Raw genomic sequence first — 22,049 nt, forward strand, 5'->3', positions numbered from 1 at the left:
AAGGATTTTAAATAAAACAATCCAGATATGAGTCATGAGTTGTCATTTTATTTTAATTTAAGAAGTTCATCACAATTTGTTGGAAGTAGCCTACCATACATAAATATGCATATGTTTGGACAAATTGAAATATTATAAATCAAAATTTGTTTGAAATTTTAAACTCTCCTGATAACTGACTGACCATGAGTACACATTGGTCATTATTTTTGTCGATGCTTGAAAACCTAGCAGTCACATCATATTAGACTAAAGCTTTATAATGCAACAAAAACAGACGTGAATGAAATTTTCAGCAAATGTAATATTCCCTGAGAAGATCTAACCTTGATGATGTTTACATGAGGGCTACTTTTAGCTCTTTGGAACGTATAGCATCACCTGGTTTTACTTGGTCTTGCTCTCAGTCTCTCATTTCTACTGAAGTTTGTTTTTCACTATCCTTTTCAGAATTTAACCACAAAAATGTTGATGTGTCGACAAAAAGATAAGTGTTTTCTGCATTAAAAGTATTTTCCAGGCTTTTGAAAGTGTTTAGTAGTCTGTATTTTTGGCAAGACATTTCTAAAGCTAACATAATAGTCTCTAAACCTACCTTTATTCTATAGAAGTGTTGACAAAAACGTTCAAGAAGCAGCAGGGAAAGATCTGTCAGTGGGTTAAAATACAGATTATTCTGCTTGTGTCCCAGAGATTGCCACCATTGTACTAATTATTTCAATCACGATACAAGATACCTGCTGATAGATCCAGTAATGCCACAGTTGGACCTCAACCAAGTTTTCCAATCTCAACATCTAGTTTCAGCAGCTGACTTGCCCACTGCCATGGCTGAGTTACCAGCAGAGAGGGGAAGCACATATGGGGCAGATCTAGTTTCTCATTGACTATTCCTGTGGTGAATTGAGCCCTGCTGTGCTGAGTGATGGCTGTTCCCTGTGACATTAATAATACAGGGGGAAGTTATTGTCTGTGTGCTGACCATGGTATCGAACCGCTAAAGCAAGTGGTTGGTGAGGGTGGGCCTTTCAGTTTGCCCTCTAAGGTTTCAGGGCCTGCAGATTGTGGTTTGACTGCCTCTTGTATCTTTCCTCAGCCAAAAGATAAATGTGTCTAAACGGTGACACTGTCCTGCAGCCCGCATTAGTAAGAAAATTATCCTCATCCAACATCAACATGCCCCAGCTCAACTGAGACCTAACCAGTGGAAGAACATGTGATGAACCTGATTCAATTGCAACTTTCTTTGTACGATATGTTGACTATTCCAACAGAAAATTCTCACGAGAGTTTCTTTGGATGATAAATAGTCAAAAGGGAGTTTATGTACTAACCACACATCGTGCACATAATAAAAGACATGGCTCTACAGCCCAGAATGAACCTAACCGTCAAGGGACAAAAACAAGTGACCTAGACTGACATCTAAGAGTAAGAGAGGGCAGCAGTGGGAGGGGAACAAAGGAAGAGTGATGGTGAAGCAGACTGCTACTCGGATAGAGTTTGATGTAGTGTTTTAAAGCCCAGGAGATGCAGCCAAAGACAGACTGATTCTTGAAAAGATGAATGGACGCTGCTTTCGGGTGAGTTTGAAAAAGTTTCCCCCTCTTTTGTTACATGAATTGTTTTAAAAATGTGCTGCTCTTGTCATTCAGAACTTGACCTGAAATTGTATTTTTCTAAAAAAAAAATAAATAATGAACTTTTATCAAGACATCTCAACCTAATTGCAATTATTCTTTCATAGTCTTGCTGTTTGTAAAACATTGTTATCCTGCTACTGTACAATTTGTTGCAGTGGCCATGCAGAGAAAGTGGTAAGGTGACCAGTCATTAAGGTTTAATAATCCTCTCTCCTCTGAGACACTTTACTCCTCGACTTCACTCCTTTGAATTAACAACTGCGCACATTCAAAGAGGTTTTCTGTGAAATCAACATCTAAAGGCCACACATAGACAGATGACGCACACGTGTGTCAATGTACATGTCGGCATGAGATGAAGATGGAAAAGACGCGCTCAGAGATGGCCTCTCTTAAATTTACAAGCATCTTAGTTTGTGTTCTTATGCTTGGACAAGGGACGCCTGAAAAGAATGGTGAGTCTTCCAAAACATTCTTCTTGATGATACTTTGTTAAAACATTGTAATGTAGCTTTTTTCCATTTGTGTTTAAATCTATTTTGGTTCTTTCATGTAGGTGCTAAAGATGACCACAAAGATACAATTATAAAGGAGATCTTTTCAAGGTGGAGTAAAAAAAGTGCTTTGAATCCACAGCAGGGGACAGACAGGGATCAGTCTGTCCACAATTGGATGACGAATGTCGTGGGGGGCTTAAAATCACTCGGTCTACTTTCCAGCAAGAACTTTCCTTCATTAAAAAAGCCAATGACTAGACACCGTCTGTCAAGTTTTCTCTATAACATCTCGATGTACCTCCAAGAAATGGGTGCAGAGCTAGAGGAGACAGAGGGGGAGATGGACGAGGAGCAGCTCTGGATGAAGGTGCTGCATTTTTTCTTGCAGTCTGAAGGGAATGCTGCACTAAACCAGTGGAATGGCAGAGTGCCTCCGCGACCCAGTATTTCTGTGAAAGACTGGTTCATCTCCCTTAGAGGAAGCCCACACTGGGACTGGCTGTTGGGGCTTCTGCAGAGTTTTCTAGCTATAATGGAGCGACAGCCTCACAAGTCCTTCTTAAACTTATTGTACCAGAACTGGAGGACGGTCAGTGCTGTGTTGGAAGCTGCACTCCAGGCTGTGATCAGTGGGACGTACGGCCAGGCCAGTGCTGGCCTACAGGGCTTTATCTGTGCTCTCAATGGTCGTAATGATTGTCCCTTTAGTGTCAGCTGGCTACAGCAGCTGCTGCAGTTCCTAGAAACACAGAACTGGAAGCCTGTGGTCAGCGTGCATCATGCAGGGGAGGCTGCTGAGCTCACTAAAAGTTCAAGGCCACTCGGACGCTTACGGCCCTTCAGTTTGCCTCCAGAGGTCATGAAGGTTGATGGGTTGTCTGGAAATGTATCTGAAGTAAACTACAGGGTCACAGAAGATGAGCAGGATTCCATGCAGAGCTTCCTGCTGCAGGCACTATCACGTTCAGGTCGAGAGGAGCGAGGAGGGCCTGGAAATTTAGCTCTTGTGCAGAGTTTGGATGGGTTGAGGAAAGTCTTCCTGCAGAGAGTTGGGAGCTCTGTCTATGGTAATCTGAGGAGAAAAGTGGCACGAGTTACCATGGCGATGCTTGATGACATCAGCAGTTCGATGGATGTGCATCAGCCTAATCCTCAGAGCAGATGCCCAATAGGTAAGCAAAAAAAATTGTCTGTAAGAGAATGGATCATCTTTTTTGTACTGAAATAGAGATGAAATATAGACATAAAACTAGTCCAGCACTTAATCCACCATCAAAGCCTCCTAACTTTGTCTTGGGTTCCCCTTGAAAACAAGAGTTGAAAGAACCTGACAGTGACTGACACTGCTTTAAAATCTTCATAATGATCCTGGAGAGTGAAAGCCTCTGTTGATAGCTAAGATAATCTCTTTATCCTCTCACTGATGTCAGTAACACTATATCTGGGCATTGTCAGCCCAGCAGCCGTGTTACACTGAACTGTAGGACCTTACAGTAGATTGATTTCTTCCTCCCTTTTGTTATTTACTTTGATTCTCACACGGCTATTTCTGTTTCTCATTGGTCATTTTGAAGGCAACCTCAGGCAGCTCATATTGTGGTAAGACCATGTGAGAATTTGGCTAATGATACATGTTTGACTTTCACAGATGCTCTATTGTTCTGAATTATTGTCTTGTCTATGCACATGCAGGGGGATAAGACATAATGTGATGTGGAACACTCAGGCTTTGGGTATTAACACTCACGGTCTGCCAAGCTCACTTCCTTTGCTCTCCTGCCCCCCTGTGCAAAGAGCTGGGCGTCGATCAGTAAAACAAAATCACCTCGGTGAGCTTTCTGCCCTGCCTCACAGCTCCCTAAGTGTTCAGCCACAGACAACAGAAGACAACGACCAGCAGATGGAGATGGAGTACTCTTCTGCAGAAATTCTGGAGGCAGCGTGTAATGAGTCCATCCCCGGCCTTACTGGTGTCTCCAACTTCACAGTGTTTCTGTACTGTAAACTGTTTGAAGGAGAAAATGGGACAGGTAATTCTGCAGTCACTGACAAGAGACTAGACATGCATGATGCATGTTCTGATGCAGCTTGGTACCTGTTGGCTGCAGAGGACGACTTCCTCTGGGTTCAGGTCTGCAGTGAGTTTTTTGCTCATGAATTCAACAATACAGTGTGTGCCAATTCATCTTTCTTACTGCAAAGAGCACATCAGGTAATTGATGAGGTGAAAATATGTGGTGGTTTTGCACAAAACCAAGATCTAATGCTTGTTACTTTTTTTTTTTTTTTTTTAGGTTGCATTGACAAAAGAGTATGTTCTTTCAAACCAAACAAGTATAGAGGACCTGTGTCTGCAGCTTTCAGGTGAAGAGACAAAAGCTCCTGGCCTCAGTGAGAATTGCCTGTCCCATTTGAGCGGCAGGTCACTCAGTGCTGAGGCTTTTAGGCACTGCTTTTTTCCAAACAACACAGTTCTGATCTCATCTGTATGTGGAGGAGAGTCTCCAAACCATCAGGTACCAGAAGGAAGCTGGGCTGCAGCTTATTGCTCCAAGATGCACAATAACTCCCATGATGACATATATGTAGAGACGTGTCGATACAGGTCGTGGACTGTGAATCATTTCACTAATGACACCCTCCTGACACTCTGTGAACAAACACCTGGACTGAGAGAGCACATCTGTCTCAATGTCACACTCTACCAGCAGGTGCTGAGACTGATGCCTCAGTTTGCAGATATTTGCACTGATCTGCATGCAAAACAGGATACCAGAAAGTGCTTCCTGCAACAAGTTTTTGACATGCTTCCAGCACCTTATGAGTTTAACACATCCCAGTTGTGTGTGGACCCTAACCTGCTGGTGGAAATATTCCACAAGCTGAGTGTATGTGAAATGGAGGGAGGAGATCACCACAGGTTTTTAATGACCCTGGGTTATGTGCTGCGCATGTTGGACATCATCGTGGGCCTTTCTGCAGGGCTGGAGGAGGGAGAAAGAGAGGCAAGACAGGGCCTGAGTCAGGCAATCCTTCTCTCCAGCCTGCTGGACAACACATCCTGGTCCATTCTGCAACCACATGCTGCCACAAGTGTCCTGCACTCAGTGGGAGTCTTCCTGAGCAGAGAGCAGAATGCCTCACTAAAGGCTGACCTGCTGAGTTGTTTCAGTGTAAGATACGCACCCACCCATTCATGTTTGCATGCACACATTAACACAGTGAAAGTCTAACTTGTGGCTATACTGTTGTCTCAGCCTGTTCTGTGGGATCTCATTGAGCGAGACGACAACTCATCTGCCCTCAGGGTTCTGATGCAGGTATCGTCCACAGCAGTAATCATTGTTTTTTAATGTTTAACAGCAGAATCGCTTGCAAACAGCTCACCATGGGTCACTTTATTTCACCAGGAATACCTGCAGATGCCACAGGACAGCATACGTACCTTGGTGATGTCTGCTGAAAAAGATGCAGTTCAAAGGTTCCTTTCTCATATGCATCAGAGCTGGGACCAGCTTCAAGTTGAAACCAGCGAGGTTTGTTCTATAAATAAAAGTGTTATTATCATGTGTAACCATCCTGGTAAAAACATAATGTATCATATTTATTTGTTAGAAAAAGAAGTTGTTGTTTCTTTGTGTGGTGTGATTGTATGTTCAGCATTTTTGACCATTAATCAAATATCACTTTATCACATTATGGGTTTTCTCCATGTACTCCGGTTTGTTCCTCCCTCCATCCAAAACTTGTGTATTTTGGATATGATTGGATACTCTAAATTGCCCCTATGAGTGAATGTGAGTGTGTGAGTGGTTGTCTTTTGGTTTGCCCTGTGATGGATGGACTGGCACGCTATCCATGCAGGATGTTCCCTGCCAAAGCCCCGCTAAGAGCTGGAGATAGCCAGCAGATCCCTGTGACCCTGAACAGGAATAAAAGGTCAGAAGATGAATGAATGAAAAAATGGATGAGGATTACCGTACTTAAGGCAATAGTATTCATTAGTTTTCATACTGAATTATATTTATATATTTTTTTTTTGGACCCACTTAATCTTGTACACGGTTGTAGGGGTCTGCTGTTTCCAATTCCAGATCACATTAGGCTACAAGGTGGGGAACACGCTGCAGTGCCAAACACTATAGAGACAAAAATGTTCACAAACTCAAATCACTCCTATACGGGTATTTCAAGATACTGACATAAATGCTTTTAGATTGTGATGATGGTAAATCTGATTGCTTGGAACACAATGAGAACATGCAAACTCCACAAAGAGAAGCCTCATGTTTCTACCCCTGTAGCTGAATGCAAGACCTTCTTCCTGTCAGCTCTCTATTTTATTCAAATAGATTTTGCAGTGATTACGCCTTGGTGTTTGGTCAATAATTCTCTCTCACTTCTCTTATCACAGGCCTCTCAGGTGGAGCTGCAGGCCATGGAGACGATGACAGCTGCTTTCATCCATAAGTTCCCTCGAGTGACACCAGAGCTTTTCTTGGACCTCTCTCAGTTCATTCCATTCATGTCTGTCTCTGACATCATGAGCTTTCCTGCTTCCCTGATTCTCAATGACAGCGTGTGAGTACAGATCCGTTAACTGATGTAAACGTATCAAACTTCAAACGTTTCCCATGCTAACAGCTTCCAGGGTGTTTCCTCTAGGTTGACCGCTATTCGTGATCACAGCTCAGGAATGAAGTCCTTGCAAAAGAAGGCCTTTGTTAAGAGAATCCTGCAGTCATCCATCTTGGGTGATGTCCCTTCATGGCCACCATACTTTCTCAGCTCTATCCTTCCACTTCTGCCTTACCTGCCAGTTAGTCATTTTCAGCAACTGACGTCACAGCAGGTAAGCTGGGGCCCATTGGTGTCGCTGTAGTAAGTCTTTGTGAATTTGTATCTCATGTATCTTCTTCAGCTTAATCCTCTGGTGGAGTTGCTTGGCAACAGCAGCCTGGATGGTGTTAGAGGGCGTCACGTGCTGCGGACCATCACGAGTTGGACGAAGAAGAATCTGACCAGTGAAAGCTTAATAAGGTAGGAGGTACTTTAAAAAAACCTCACAGTTCAATTTACTTGCTTGTTTTTGTTCTTGATCAATGAGGAGAACTGAATATTCACATATTTGGTCATTTTGACACTTGACAATAATCAAATGTTTGAAGCTGGAAGCTCCCATATCAAAGGATCAGAGGACAATATCCCACTATAGCAGGGGTGTCAAACTCATTTTAGTTCAGTTCAGGGGCCAAAAACGGACCAGCTTGACCTTAGGTGGGCCACAGATTTTAGGTGGGAAAAAGAGCAAATTCAACATTAATGTGCCCTGGTTTGCACTTCCATGTTTAAATGATATAGAAATGATAAAGTATGTGAGTATATTAGTCCCTGCAGGAAATTGACTTAAATTTATTTCGTCAATTTGAGATTGAAAATGGCTGCTGTGATGTGATATAAGAACTGGAAAACTGAGCTCTGCAAATATAGTGGATTTTAATAGATTTTTTCTATTTGGAGGGGCTGAGATATCTACAACTGAATTAATTGGGAATTTACAAAACATTTTTTGTTATTTCTATCATTTTTATTTTCTTGAGTGGGCTGAATTTGATGCTCTAAAGGGCCCCCTGGTCTTGAGTTTGACACATGTGGCCTGTAGGCTGGTGAATGTGCAGAGAATTACAATTTTGTTCAAGTTGAGTAAGAGGCTGGATTAATAAATAACAGTGTCAACATCTGTTTCATTGTAAAAAAAAAGTTGAATAACAGCCAATGCAAGATAGATGTATCATCTGAAAACATGAAAATGATGAAGAGCGTTTGTCTCGTATTTGCAGATTGGGAAGCCTTGTGTGTTACTTGGATCCTGCAGACGTGGGTTTCTACCTACAGGACTCTGCTGTGTCTTCTGCTCTCTGGCAGCAGCTCTCTCAATGCATATCTAAGGGCTTCATTAGTGCCAATGGCAGGGTAAAAGATCTCTATGTACAATCAATACGCTTTTCCCCAGCTCATATTAACACAAACTGAACATTTTCACACACTTTCTCTTACATTCTTGCTGTGTTTTCATTGGCAGTTGTCCTCTTGGCTAAAACCAGCAGTTCACAGCCTGAATGTCAGCAGTCTCAGCACCTCGGAGCTGTCCGCTCTTAGCGGGCTACTGTCCCAGTCAGCAGCTTCATTCCTGCTCTCACTCCCGACACAACAACTTCTGGAAGTTCTCTCACAACCAAGGATGCACCAATATTCTCCAGCACAGGTGAACACATTGCTTCATTGTTTTTTTTCCCCAATTTTAAAGTAAAATATGTAATCATACCTGTATTTTAGAACATATGGCTAAACATTGATGATAAAAATGACTAATTAGAAATGCTTTGTATAACCTCTGACATTTTCCTCAGGCATTTCAGCTGCTAAGCAAGATTTCTAAGGACTCCAAAGTAAGTGTACATCTCACAGGCTCCTCTCTGCTACTTCTGCGTCTAACTCCTCACCATGTGTGTGTTTCTCAACAGTTTACAGTGGAAAAATTGTGCAGGCTCAAAGCATTACACTCAGGACTCTCCCTGGCTGTGGTCCGGGACCTCCAGTGGTCTGAAATCTCTGAAGCTTCTTTCTGCCAGTGCTGGAGGTCACTGTTCACTGAACTAAAGCCAAAGCCCGGCCACAGAGCCATGCTCTACAGTGCAATGCAGGAGGTGACCTTCATTCATTGCTCTCATTTTTCTTTTCTTTGACCTTTCAGTTTTTTTAGCACACTGCCGTCATCATAGAGAAAGTGGATTATTATTATTATTATTATGATAATGATTATGATTTGTATTATGATTTTTTTTTTAAGTTAATAAATAAATAAAAGTCAATGAAAAATATTACCTATAATATAAGGTTATAGGAATAATAGGAACATATCACATTATATAGCGCAAATTACAACAACGGTCATCTCATAGCACTATCAAAATATAAAATTCATAATAATAAGGAAAAAGCCCAACAAAATCTACATGAACAAGCATTTATAAATAAAAGTCAGTGAAAATATTACCTATAATAATAGGTAACAATCCATGTGTATGACACTTAAAAATCAATCAATCAATTGGTTATAGGAATAATAGCAAATTATAGGAAAATATGACCTATAATGTGACCTATTGTATTAAAAAGATGGCCATATAACATAACATAGTGTGAAATAATAGTTAAGTACCACTTAATCTACAAAATCTTCTGGCAGCTGAGCTGGCAGCAGCAAAAAAAAAAGAGCTGAGCACGCAGAATAAATGATTTACTAAACATGAACTTTTTCTTCTTAGAAAGGACACAATACTTCATCTCACAACAAACTATCATTTACCATCTGCTTCTGGCTCTGAGGTAATCTGAAAGTGATCTGCTTACCTAATGACACAGCATCAGACCTGGCTGACAAAATCTTGCGTTTTGTGGCAGATTACCCACGTGTCATGAATGTTGTGATTCATTTTGGATGAAATGATTTATAGCCAAGGAGGAGTCTGAGGTGTTAAAGCAGGATTTCACCCATCTGCTAAAAACTGTGTAAAAACTTCATCCGTGGCCCGATACCTCCAGTCCGCAAAGAAGATGTAAAATTCTCAGGGATTTACTCTCTGAATAAATTTATGTTTTCGGCTTGTGCTGCCCTTTCACTAAATTTGATAAAAAATCTTCAGATTTTTTAAGGGTTAGGGTTAAAGAGAAACAAAAAGCTTAATAGAGATAATCATTTGACTACTATAACATGTCATCCAAAGAGTCCACCAGTTTCTCCAGTAAAGTTTTTAAAATGAGCTCTTCTTAACGTTAGATCTGTTAATTAATGATTTGGGTTAGGGTTAGACTGTGTCGTACTTGCAGGAAAGGTGGTGGAGTTGCTGCCATCTTTAAATCAATATTTCAGTGCAAACAAATAACATTTGATGATTTTATCTCCTTTGATTATATGTCATTCTTACTGAAGGGTGATTCAATAGTTCTGTTTTTAGTCGTTTATAGACCCCCAAAATATTCTGGAGAATTCATGGATGAGTTTGCTGAACTGCTGTCAGTTGTATGCACTGAATACAACTTTTTAATAATAACAGGTGACTTTAATATTCATGTAGACAATAACATGGACAATACTGCCAAAGAACTGTATGGTTTAATGGACAATTTTAGTTTTATACAACAAAGTGACTGGTCCGACACATACTTAAGGTCACACTTTGGATCTGGTTATCTCTAAAGGTGTTGATATCTCTGCTGTTGATGTAAGAGACTTAGCTCTAGCTGATCATTTCTGTGTAGAGACTGTAACATCTGTTCCCCCTACTTCTGTGTGCTTTAAGAAAAGGTACATAAATGACAACATAATAGTGGATCCCAGAGTTCACAGCAAACATGGTGACGCTGAGTTTAGTTGTTATGCTGCAAAAAAGTGGAACAAACTGCCACCAGAGCTGAAGTCAGCATCCATTGTGAACTTTTTTTATAATCAAAGTTTAATGTTCTTATTGATTTTAAGCTGTTGAATGATTTCTGTTGCGCTTTATGAAACATGTAAAGCACATTGAGTTGCCTTGTGTATGAAATGCGCTATACAAATAAATTTGTCATGCCTTGCCTAACAACCAATTTAGTTTTTCTGATTTTGTATTTGTTTTGGTAATTAGTAGATGTTTCTGGTGCTTTTTGTGCGTCACATAGGTTTGAAAGCAAACCACGTTTATGTTTCCTAAAGGAAGTTTGAGGATTTTATTCATTATGTTTTGGTTGTTGTGTGCACAGGTTCTGCACAGAAGCCCTAAAAACATCAGCAGCCAGCTCAAGTGTCTCTTACCATTTTCCCCACTGAAGAAGCTGATGGATGTGTTCAATGGCAACAGCATTTCCAAAGGCCTCGGCACATACAGTACCATCCACTGGTCTTCACATCAGGTTCACTTTTTACTTTCATCCCTCTTTGTTAGTGATACAGACACAATAGGTTGCCAACTTTTCCCGGGCTGAAGAATGCTTATTGTCTTTTACTTCCATTAATCTGCTACTTATTAGATATGCTTCAGATGAGCCTTTCAGGATATTAATACTCCATTCACATCAGCTGCCATCAAGCTAATTAGTTGGGATGTAGTACAATAGTGTGGAGGGGTGTAGCATAAATTAATAATGGCTACCTTAAAGGGATTTTGTCTCAGCCAAGATTGTATTAGTCTGCTTTCACCACCTGTTCTCAGACTAATAAGACCTGAGTCAGATCAATAGCCATTGCCTACTTCACTTACTACCAGCACTGAAGTCACAGTGTGCTACATTGATTCTGGATAATAATCCTCCACTGTACTCCACAGAAAATATTGAACATCACTGTTTTTGACCAATTCACACCAGAACCAATGTGGTGGTCAAAGGCCAACAATGACTTTAAATGACAAACAATGACAAAGTTTCAATTGCTTTTGGCAGTTTACACAATCCATAAATCATATGTTGGGATTTTGTCTGGAAGAGTTTTTTTTAACACTGTGTGTGTGTGTGTGTGTCTGTGTGCATGTGCGCTATTCTTCCATCGTTCCCTACAAATACTATGGTTGGGACTTTTCCTGTATTGTGTTAATTTCTTTGTCTGTGAGCAGGAGTACCTCAAAAGTACTTAATGACTTAACACAATTTTAGCCAAAGATAGACTTTTGCCCATGGAAGGGGATCCGGCTCAGTATAATGCATGTGAATCAGTATAAAAATAATGGAAAATCCTTATCTGTCATCATTGGCAACATTTCAAAAACGTATATCTTGGTTTGTTATTGACAGATCTTTATGAAATTTGAGTACGTTTTGTCAAGTTGGTTCCTCAATTACCCCACTGAGTTTCATCTGAATCAGTCAGATTGCGCATTTCATTTTTTCCAAAAAAATGGTCATACTATTGTATTGTTATTAATGGGGTTAGAAATGTCTTAAAGCCTTTAAGGTGTGAATGATCATGGTACTGTGGTCAGGATCAATGATACAAATAATTCCCAATATCTATAGAGATGGATATTTGGTGCTTGGTGGAGCTTTTAGTTCTCTGAGTGCTTCTTAAAATGTACACAGCTGTAGTTGATTTGCAACTTCTTAACTGCAATTTTCTCAATGCTTTTGGAAATTATGGCAAACATTTTATTTACACAAGTTGGCCTATCTAAAGAGGATGGATACATAGTTATGGGCTCACGTGGCAACTGCAAATGTGTGTAATCGTCTGAAAACAATGAATAATTGATGACTAAGTTTGTTATTCACATTTGTAATGTGCAATATGCGAATTAGGCCTTTTTTTTTTTTTTTACATTTATTATTTTAATGTAAAGACAATGTTTATTCAGACTGTTCTCTTACCTTTTCAGGCTCAGTTTCTGTTCACTAAAATCCCTAAAGTTAAAAACAACACCAGCAAATCCTTGAGGTAAGCAATATTTCGAGAACAGAAACATTGAGATTCATGCTTTTAATCAATAGGTCTTTTGCGATGAAAACGTAATAAAACAAACCTGAAACAAAAGCTGTTTTACCAGCAACTCTTTCTCACTCAGCTAAAATAATGTCCTTTGTGTTTAGGGATTTGGGTGTTATTGCTGCTGGAATCAGCTGTGACTATTTAAAACTTTGGAGGAACGATACAGATTTTTTGGAACTGCTTAATTTTGTGAGTGAACTACCTGGTGGATTAAGACCTTCTTTGGTGAGGAACAAACCCCCTCAAATGCTAGATTTACTTGAAAGCGTCTCTAAGCAAAAGATATTTTAAATGAAGGTGTGTTTTGGCTGTCATCAGCGGAAATGTATGGTGGATGTCCTGAGGAAGCAACCTGAAATTGATGTAAATACTTTGAGTTCTGGATTTGCTGCAACGTTACCGTAAGTATCTCTAATATTTGTCTTGTAATTTTTACTGAACACCGTTCTTTCAAATATAACAACGTGCATATCTCACCCTGCTGTTTATGTTCCCAGAGTGACGATGATAGAGAGCCTATCTAATGCATCATTGAGAGCTATTTTGGATCACATTCAGGGACACTTCACTGTCTACCTCCGACTGCCATATTACAAACAGACAAATTTAGCAGAGAAAATCCTCTCCGCGCAGGTAAAACACCTACGTTTGATACTTATGTGGCTCATTTACAGTACGTAAATGTTTACTTTTAACATGCCCTACTTAAAAAAAAACATTATGTTGTTGGAGGAGAATATCTGCTATAGTAATGCTGAAACAGGGAACAGAACTGAGCACATATTAAAAGGCATTCGGGTCCACTTAACTGTAGGTGTGTGTATAAAAACCTTGAAACCTTGATGCTCTGCAGGGCGGCTTTCTGACTGAGGAGCGGATTGATGGGGCCCTCCTGGACATGATCGGCCCTTTGCTGCCTTTCTTAGACCACAACAGTTTGGCTCTGGTAGACAGAGGAGCGCTGACTATGCGTCTGGAGGAGATGAGAAGTTTCTGTCTTCCTCGAGAGGCTCTGAGAGATATTAGTGCCCTGCTCACGCAGAGAGACCTGCTCGGGTAAAGCAAGACATCTGTGGGAGATCCTGGTCTTGACAGCTCGATCGATAAGAAGTCAGCAGGAGATTTATTTCCTCATGACTATTGTTTTAAATAGCTGGCATATGGGCTGCATATAAAACACACACCAGTCATCTAAAATGTAATAAGATGAAATCATTGGAAGGTTGAAGGTCAATGTTAAGTTGCATTTTGAATACTAATCCGGATTGCATCGATATCTTCTTAGGTGTTTGTTTTCCTCTTGAAAGAGAGAGACAGACAGTCTATGACACAGACATACAGACAGAGTATGTGTTTGTGAGTGTCAAGGTTGGGGTAAATTATAAATGCAATTGTGTAATTGATAGTTAATTACAATTGTGCCGTAATTATAATTGTAATTGCAATTTTAAAATGTAAATGTGAAAATAATAAGACGACGCCATACACACATAAAATACCACATACAATCATCACAACGCTATATGAATAAAAGTTAGTAAAACTGTAATTGAATTTCAGTAATTGAGATTGTAATTGTAATTCCATTTCAGGGAGAAAATAATAATTACAATTTATTTGTAATTGGAAAAAATGCCGGTTATTGTATTCATAACTGAATTGTAATTGAACAAATTGAAAATGTAATTGTAATTGACTCCAACCCTGGTGTGTGCGTGTTTGTGTGTATATCGTTGGTTACATGTTGATGGATGGATGATCATGGATGGGTGGATACATATACATTTGTAATTCAATGTAGTGCCTTAAAGAGTTAAAAAGTGCTACTTTACAGGTGTTCCGTGTCTGAACCTGTCAGCGTTGTCCAAGCAGTAAAACCCAAGTTACATAAAACAACAACAATGACAGTAAATGCATTCTTGTTTGTCAGAGAACCCTCCAAATGGCAGCCTGGGGATGTTGAACATCTGGGGAGGCTGGTGTTTGCACTTTCAACAAAGCAGATTAACTCCATCCCACTGGTAAGCTCCAAACCCCATCGACCTTTGCCAACCATTAATTTAATTTCACATTCACTGATTTTCTGAAACGTGTCCTGAACCGCATGAATAATTGATGTGTGTTTCCACTGTGCAGGCTGTGTTGAATAAAGACGTAGTAGAGCAGGTCTTGCAAGGCCAAAGGCGATGGGAGGACAGAATGGTGGGTGCAGTGTGTCTCGCTCAGTGTGTGGACCAGCATCGACACACACAGCAGTCGAACAGTCTTCTCCAAGGGATTGTGAAAGCACGGAATAGACGGGCAAAAAGTTCAGTAGATCAATTGTGTGCATATTTTACAATACATTTTAGATGAACAAATGCTTTATTATTGAGTTCTTATTAACATTTATCAGCAGAATCCCATTTTGAAATCTAGAGAAGTTTGAGCATAAATTTGATATCAGTGACACCAGCAGTGGTTAAACTCTACTTGAACTCAAATTTGGTTTACTAGTGCGTGAGCACACTTTACTTAAATTAAACTTAATTAGAAAGTGTCTCTAGCAGTACTAGTGAATGCAAACGTTATACTAGTAAGCATTATATGCTATTAAGGAAGCGAGTAAAAGCTAATTCAGGCTTGCCGTTGGCTTTTAAAACATTACAACCAATCAAAATCTTTTTTAATTTGGCCTAGTGAATTATTTGGGTTTTCTAGTTCCAATAGTCGACTAAAAACAGTCTGATAATACTAGATTTTGAGTGTACTAGTCGTACTAGTAAACAAACAACTAGTTTTACAGTTAAAGATTTTTGGCACACTATTGCATGAGTAGAACATACTAGTAAAGCAAAATCCTTTACGAGGAGACAATTTTGTGCATCTCGTATTACTGCTGAAACATTACAATTTTTACTGATGATATATTTCAAGTCTACTCGTACTATGTCAATAATGCTTCACTAGTAAGTCCTACTCATGCACTAGTGCGCCATAAACCTCTACTCGTCAAACAAATATTTTATTTTCAAAATCTCATTAGTAGTATCAGTGGACTATTTTTAGTTTATTAGTAGAACAAAAAGATTCACGAGACGTGCTAGTAGCATGGAAACATGTACTCCATTTGAGCAGTGACGTGCCGTGAGCACTAGGGTTGGGTAGGCAGGGCGTGGCAAATCGAAACCACCAATGTCGACACCAATGACAATTTCATATGTTTCGGCTGGCAAGTGTTGATCCAACAAAATCAAGATTGTAAAACACCAATAAATAAACTTAAACAATTATTCAATAGCAGCCTCCATACTCTCCCAACAAGATGTATCTCATGACAAAACAACTCAGAACAGCCTCAGTGAGGCGCATACACAAATGAATAATTTTCTGACCTTTCCTTTGCTGAAGGTCTGGTAGCTCAGGTGTTGGTCTCCCATCTTTTAAAAGCTGTCGTTTTTCCTCAAAAAAAAGTTGTGAACATTTCTTTATTGTCTCTAGCACTGTCATCCTGCCTGCAGTGTTAAAATCCCGCCCACTCGCTAGAGAACATACAGTGGCCAGGCTGTATCAATTCACCAATTCACTATGAACGTACGTATAGCACTTAAGCATAGCACGCTTACGTCCAAAGGCAGCGTAGCGATCTTCCTTTTTACGTAAATGGTTTTTATATTGGGGAACTGACTGCGCAGGCGTAAACACGTAAACACAGGCTATGAGAGCCAGAGGCAGAGCTGCAATGTGCCTTTGGAAGAGGGCGTGGCCTCCTCCTGCCTTACAGCACAGGAGTGAGACTTGTTCAGCGTTTCTGCCGTACCAGGAAATAGCGGTGTTGAGTCATTTGGGTTATGAAAAGCACAAAATGCTGACATTTTCAAACTGTACTGTAGGCTATCGGAAATTGAAAAATAAATTATGATTATATTATAATTAAAATCAATAATCAAAATATGAATTCACCCTTGAGTAGACACTGCCTACCCTGACTGTATGTCACTGCATTTGAGTAATAGTAAAGCTTAGCTATGGTTGATATCACTGATATCAAATGTATGCTCAAATGGCTTTCCATTCACATGAAGTTAAATTCTAATAACTTCTTGTGTCCTCTTCAGCAGAACCAGTTCCATCTTGCGCAGACATCAGAGGGACGTTTCCGTCAGCGTGGACGTCCACACAGCTCAGCCGCATGTCCCAGGAGGAGCTGGAACTCTGTGTCGAGGTCTTTGGTCAGGATTCTTCCCTGAACTCCGAGCAGCGCCGCTCACTGTGGGCGAAACACAGGCCGGTGAATAAGAGTTCAGCTCGGAACCCTCAAGGCATCACTACACAATGTTATTTTCCACACTAGCAGAAATACAGTAACCTACAAGTTCTCTTGTAGTTTGTGCAAGCTGTAAAATGAATGTCTATGAATCTGCTCCCCCTCACATTTCAAACATTTTATTGCTGAAAAGATTTTTTTTTTTAAGTATTGGATACAGCAGTGTTTTTCAAATGGGGGTACGCAATGGCACTTCAGGGGGTACTTTATTTTTAATTAAAAATGATAATCATAAAAATGATGATGAAAATAAATGATCTTGATGAACTGAAAATACAAGGGTCAGTCTTGGTCCCACACCAGCTGGGAGATGACCAGAAATGATAAAAACTATTGAAATATGTCATTCAGGAGCCACTAAATATTGTTTCATTCAACTTTTTTTTACAATGGTACACTTTCAAATGTCTGTTATCACTCATTCATTCCATCATTATGCTCTATAGGTGTTTAGAATTATGAGCAAAATGTGGAAGTCAGACAAAGGGGGTACTTAGATTAAGAAGTAAGAGAAAAGCAGGGCCAAAAAAGTTTGCGAACCCCTTTGCTGGAGGATGGAACTCTAGGCATTACTTTTCTGTGAATCAGCTGTGCTTTAATCCAGCTTTTATTTTTGATTGAACCTTTTATGTCTTTCAGTTTTTCAGTCCAGTGCGAGAGCTGAGAGCAGAGCAGGTGCTGGTGCTGGGTTCTATGGTCACCGAAATGACGGACAGAGAGCTTCAGGACTTGGATCTAACTGATCCAGGTGTTGTAGCACATCTGGGCACGCTCACAGACTGGAGCCATAAAAAGGCAAGTTTTGTTCATACTTTGTAGTAGATGTCTTGGAAGTGTTGTGTTATCTTGTGATATATGTTCCATGTTTATGGTTCAGATGAGAGTCGTTCTTCTATCTATGATGAGGTCACGCCGTCTGAGAGTGGAGCAATTAACATATGTTGACTTGGCAACACTTGGACGTCTCATCTGTGGTCTGTATCCCTCAGAGATGCAAAGACTCAACTTCAGGTTGGTCAATATACAGCCAGTAGTTTTCCTATAAACAGTTCAGTTACAGTTCCAAGTGCAGTTCATGTAACCAGTAAGAATGAAACACAGTCTCATATTTGTATTTGAACAATTTGAAGCTGAAGAGCATTGCTAAGCACACCCTGAGGAAATGCTTTCTCAGAGGATGATGACATTGGGAATCCTTCTCCCCTCAATCTCTGCAGCATGGCTGTCTTCTTCCTGCGGGAAACATCCCTGCCCTGCACAGAGCAGCAGATGGAAGCTTTGACAACCTCTTTATCTCATCCGGAGGCTTTTGGTCCAATTAGTGGATGGGGACCAGAAGTTTTCACTGAAATGGGAACATTGGCAGGTACTGAAGCAGAGGATATTATTCCCATTGGCCCAAGCTGAGCTTTGATGGTTTTTAAAAGTGAAAACTTCAGTAGAATATGAGGACAGATCTTGGATAGATAGGTGAAATCAAAAATATCTGTGAGGCTTTAAAGAGTAACTAAACACTGAGGTTTTGGCTAATGTGCATTTCGGCTGGAAATTCAAAAAAGGTCTTGATTACTGGAGTAGCTAAGACACATCCAGTCAGCCCTAACCCCCCCCCCCCCCCCAAATAAATAAATAAATAAAAACAAAATTGAAAAGTCTATACACAGTATGTACACATTATTTATTTTAAATATCAAGACAAATTAATGCAATTCTGCGACACAACAAACCAGTGCAATCAAAAGTTCAAACAAAACATAAAAGTTTCAGTGCAAAGAAATTTCTACTTTCTTGTTTAGTAACAAAAATTATAAAGCCAAAGATCACGATGTGCTAACAACACAACAGAATTAAATAGAATAGAACAAGAATGACTACATATGCAAAAAGGCAATGCAATGAGGGAGGCAAAATAAATCAAATAAAATTCAATAAAATAGCATAAATATGCTGCTTACAAGCAGAAGATTGCTTGTAAGCAGCAAATATAGTGCAGGCAATCGTAAACAGTCACTAACATCTGCAATTTTTGTTTAAGACTTCACACATCTGGACTTTATATTTAATTAAGAGAAAACATGTACAGTGATTGTAAAGATTGTGTGTCATTATTATTTTTTTTTCTGGGGTGGGGTAGTTTTTGTAGGAGGGGCGGGGCTAACAGTGACTTGAGAAGCTACCAAAACGTCAACAAAAAATGACAATTAATATACTTTGACAAAAGTGTTTTCAGCAGAAAAAAACATTTTAGCTTAGCTACTTTTTAAGGGAGTGATTCAAAATGTTTTTTGTTAAGCCTGTGTGTGATTTGAAATGAGAAATAACTACCGTAACATTGTGTCTGTGTTCAGTGGGCCTGCCGGACATGGTGCTGTCTGCTTTGCAGCAAGAACAAATGGAAGGAATCACCCCTGAAGCTATCGCCCTCATCCCACCAAGAAAGATGGCAGTGAGTTATACCATCCCTTTAAAGGTTCAGTGGGATCAGCCGTGTCAGTACGAGGCTGTGCAACTTCTGTTCACGTGCATACTTTGTAATCAAAATATATACATCATTTTTATTTGGGTTGAATGAGCTACTGATGTCAAATCAAATCAACTAAGGATAAATGGGTGGATGTGAAATGTGTACTTGTAGGTCCTTTCAACATCACAATGGTCCTTAATGAAGCTGGTTGTTAGATTGTAGATCTTTGTTGGACAAAATGCCGATGTCCCCGGGAAAAAACAGTTTGTGTGTGTTTGTGTGTGTGTGACAGGTGGTGTTCAGTGCAGTGCAGTTGTCGTGGCTCAGTGCAGAGCAGGCGTGGGCTGTAAGTGCTGATCAGTGGGCAGAGCTCGGCAATGAGCAGAAACACGCTGTGGGACTCGCTCGATATGAAGGCGATGTCCTGCTGGAGCTTAGAGGTAAAAAAAAAGAAAAAAAAAGAATTCAAACCCATTGTAATAAACTTCCCCAAATTGGGTTTGTCGCTACTCAATTTTATGATAAGTATTTCCAATAAGTGGTGATTATGAGTTGTGTTTAGTACCCATGATAAGTGCTACTGCCGTCTGCCTCCACAGGGAGAAACTCAGCTCCAGGAGCCCAGAGCAGAGGCAGTGTCGCTGTTGGCTGTCTGACTCTGTGCATTTTGTTCTGGCAGCTAAAGTGAAAAGCTGGAACAACTTTTAATTGTCCCTTCAACCCCCCACAGTACCCCTGTATTTATACTTCAAATAAACATTTTGAGCTGTTCTGCTCCTTAGTGTAATGATCATTTAATTAACATGCCTTTGACTCATTTTTTGTTCCATCATTTTCTGTTCTTGGCATTAATCGACTTGGCAATGTTTTGACTTACTTGATATTCTGGAGTTTAAAGTAACAATTTTACCTAAACACTCACATGATGCAATTATTGATATTCATCTAATTTATAATTACATCATTCTTATTTTGCATGATAACAAGCTATAAATAGGGTGCCAATGACATAAGACCACTTGAATATGCTTTATTCTGTGTAAGTTAGTCATCCAGATTGTATTATAGGCCTATATAATGGACATCGTACAGCAGATTCACTGGTCAACCATAACCCTGCACATCACCATATACAATGCAAGTTGTCCACATTCATGTCTTTACCAATGCAGCTGTTTGTAGTTCTTCAAAGATGATGTGTTGTGAAAGAGTGACAGGTAACCTCTCTAAGCAGAGTAGTAACACTCCCTGTCACAAGACAGCAATGGTTGGAGGAAATAAATGCTCATTACGCTGATTGATTCGGCCTCTACATTTATTAAATAAGGTGCTTTACAGAAACCAATTGTTATTCTCATGCATACTGAGGGAAGGTGAGCTATATCTGGAGCCACAGTGCGCCCTGCGGCAGTCTGATTAATTTGAGTCCTGCCAACACAATCTCATGGGAATACGTCATTCACCCTGTCATTTAAAGCCTATTTCAAGACTTTGTGACCTAAAGAGTTGATGCATTTGAGTTATTTCAAATGATTCCTCAGGCCAATATACAGCGCTTGACAGCCCTCTTGAAATACCGCCCATGTAAGTTTGGAGAAGACGGACCGTCATTGTCCGCGTCATCTGACCCGGAGAATGCCTGGAGAACGTTTCACTTTACGGCAGTCTACTATTTTTCACTAAGTGGTGTTTTTTTTGTCACTCCATCACTTTATCGCTCCACTGAAGCGATGACCAGGGAACAGTGTGTGTGTGTGTGTGTGTGTAGAAGTGGTGACAAAGGAGAGAGAGAGGTCTGATCACTTCTTTTCCTTCTTCTCCGGTCGGATGTTTACAGCACTTAACAACAGCTCCACTTTTACGGTTTAAATGATCAACTTATGGAGTTACTAAAGAATGAGTTTACTCAGAATGTAGGCATATTCAAGAAGTTAACCGCTTTAATTTTGCCTCAAGAAATTGAGGAAGTGTAGTACAGCCCTCTGCTGCAGCCATCTGCACTGTAGTGGGAGGGAGGGGCTGCAGCCTTGGCTCTACAGATGGTGAAGGACGAGGGATTTGTCGATTGAAGTTGCTTAAAAAGTTCAAATTTTTCAACTTTGAGCAGCAAGATCGCACTTTACCTACTCGCTCAAATCACGAAAGTCATGTCACTTGAGGGGGGATAAGTTGAGGTTGCGTCATTTACATTGATTTTAATGTATTCTAGTCGCTTCAGTCACTTCAGTTGCATTCGGTGTGAATGCACCTCCAGGCATTTTGCGCAAGCAACAGCTTCCTACATACATTAAACTAACTTTACTTTTCTTTAATAGTGAGCTGATGATCTCTCTTCAACCAACAGCTCAACTACTGTCTGCAGGCACAATCAAAAGACAAGGGAGGCTGAATCCGTGTATCATTCGTTCATTCGTTTTTTCATTATGTAACAAAAACATGAAAAATGAAAAAAACGAAAACGTTTGTTTTTCAAATTCAAGCTCTTTTGCTTTGGTACAGAAAACAAAAAACGGAAAACGAACACCTTTATTCATTTTCTGCATTACCGATTAGCCAAAGTAAGTGAAGCGTTACACATTCTGAGATATCTTTAGCTTTGCAACACTTAGGAATCTTTAAATCC

General features: G+C 40.0%; 1 protein-coding gene across 2 annotated transcripts; it reads left to right on the plus strand.

Annotated features, from left to right (window-relative positions):
* The first annotated feature begins 1,475 nt into the window (after positions 1–1,475).
* LOC114456351 (stereocilin) lies at positions 1,476–20,152 on the plus strand. 2 transcript variants are annotated; one of them, XM_028438055.1, is made up of 30 exons: positions 1,476–1,583; positions 1,799–2,098; positions 2,200–3,312; positions 3,715–3,739; positions 3,833–4,352; positions 4,435–5,313; positions 5,398–5,460; positions 5,551–5,676; positions 6,555–6,721; positions 6,806–6,992; positions 7,062–7,180; positions 7,981–8,113; positions 8,223–8,405; positions 8,551–8,589; positions 8,665–8,847; positions 10,943–11,092; positions 12,547–12,605; positions 12,758–12,881; positions 12,975–13,057; positions 13,154–13,289; positions 13,510–13,712; positions 14,587–14,677; positions 14,793–14,964; positions 16,754–16,926; positions 17,602–17,757; positions 17,840–17,973; positions 18,180–18,328; positions 19,311–19,408; positions 19,719–19,866; positions 20,026–20,152. In XM_028438055.1, the coding sequence occupies exons 2-30, from the start codon at positions 1,999–2,001 to the stop codon at positions 20,112–20,114; spliced, it is 5,802 nt and encodes a 1,933-aa protein (XP_028293856.1). In that variant the 5' UTR covers positions 1,476–1,583; positions 1,799–1,998; the 3' UTR covers positions 20,115–20,152. The 2 variants fall into 2 exon arrangements, with proteins under 2 accessions (XP_028293856.1, XP_028293866.1); XM_028438065.1 differs by having other exon boundaries at positions 16,757–16,926.
* Positions 20,153–22,049: the final 1,897 nt, after the last annotated feature.

This window comes from Gouania willdenowi, chromosome 3 (assembly GCF_900634775.1).
Source record: "Gouania willdenowi chromosome 3, fGouWil2.1, whole genome shotgun sequence".
NCBI classification, from domain to species: Eukaryota; Metazoa; Chordata; class Actinopteri; order Blenniiformes; family Gobiesocidae; genus Gouania; species Gouania willdenowi.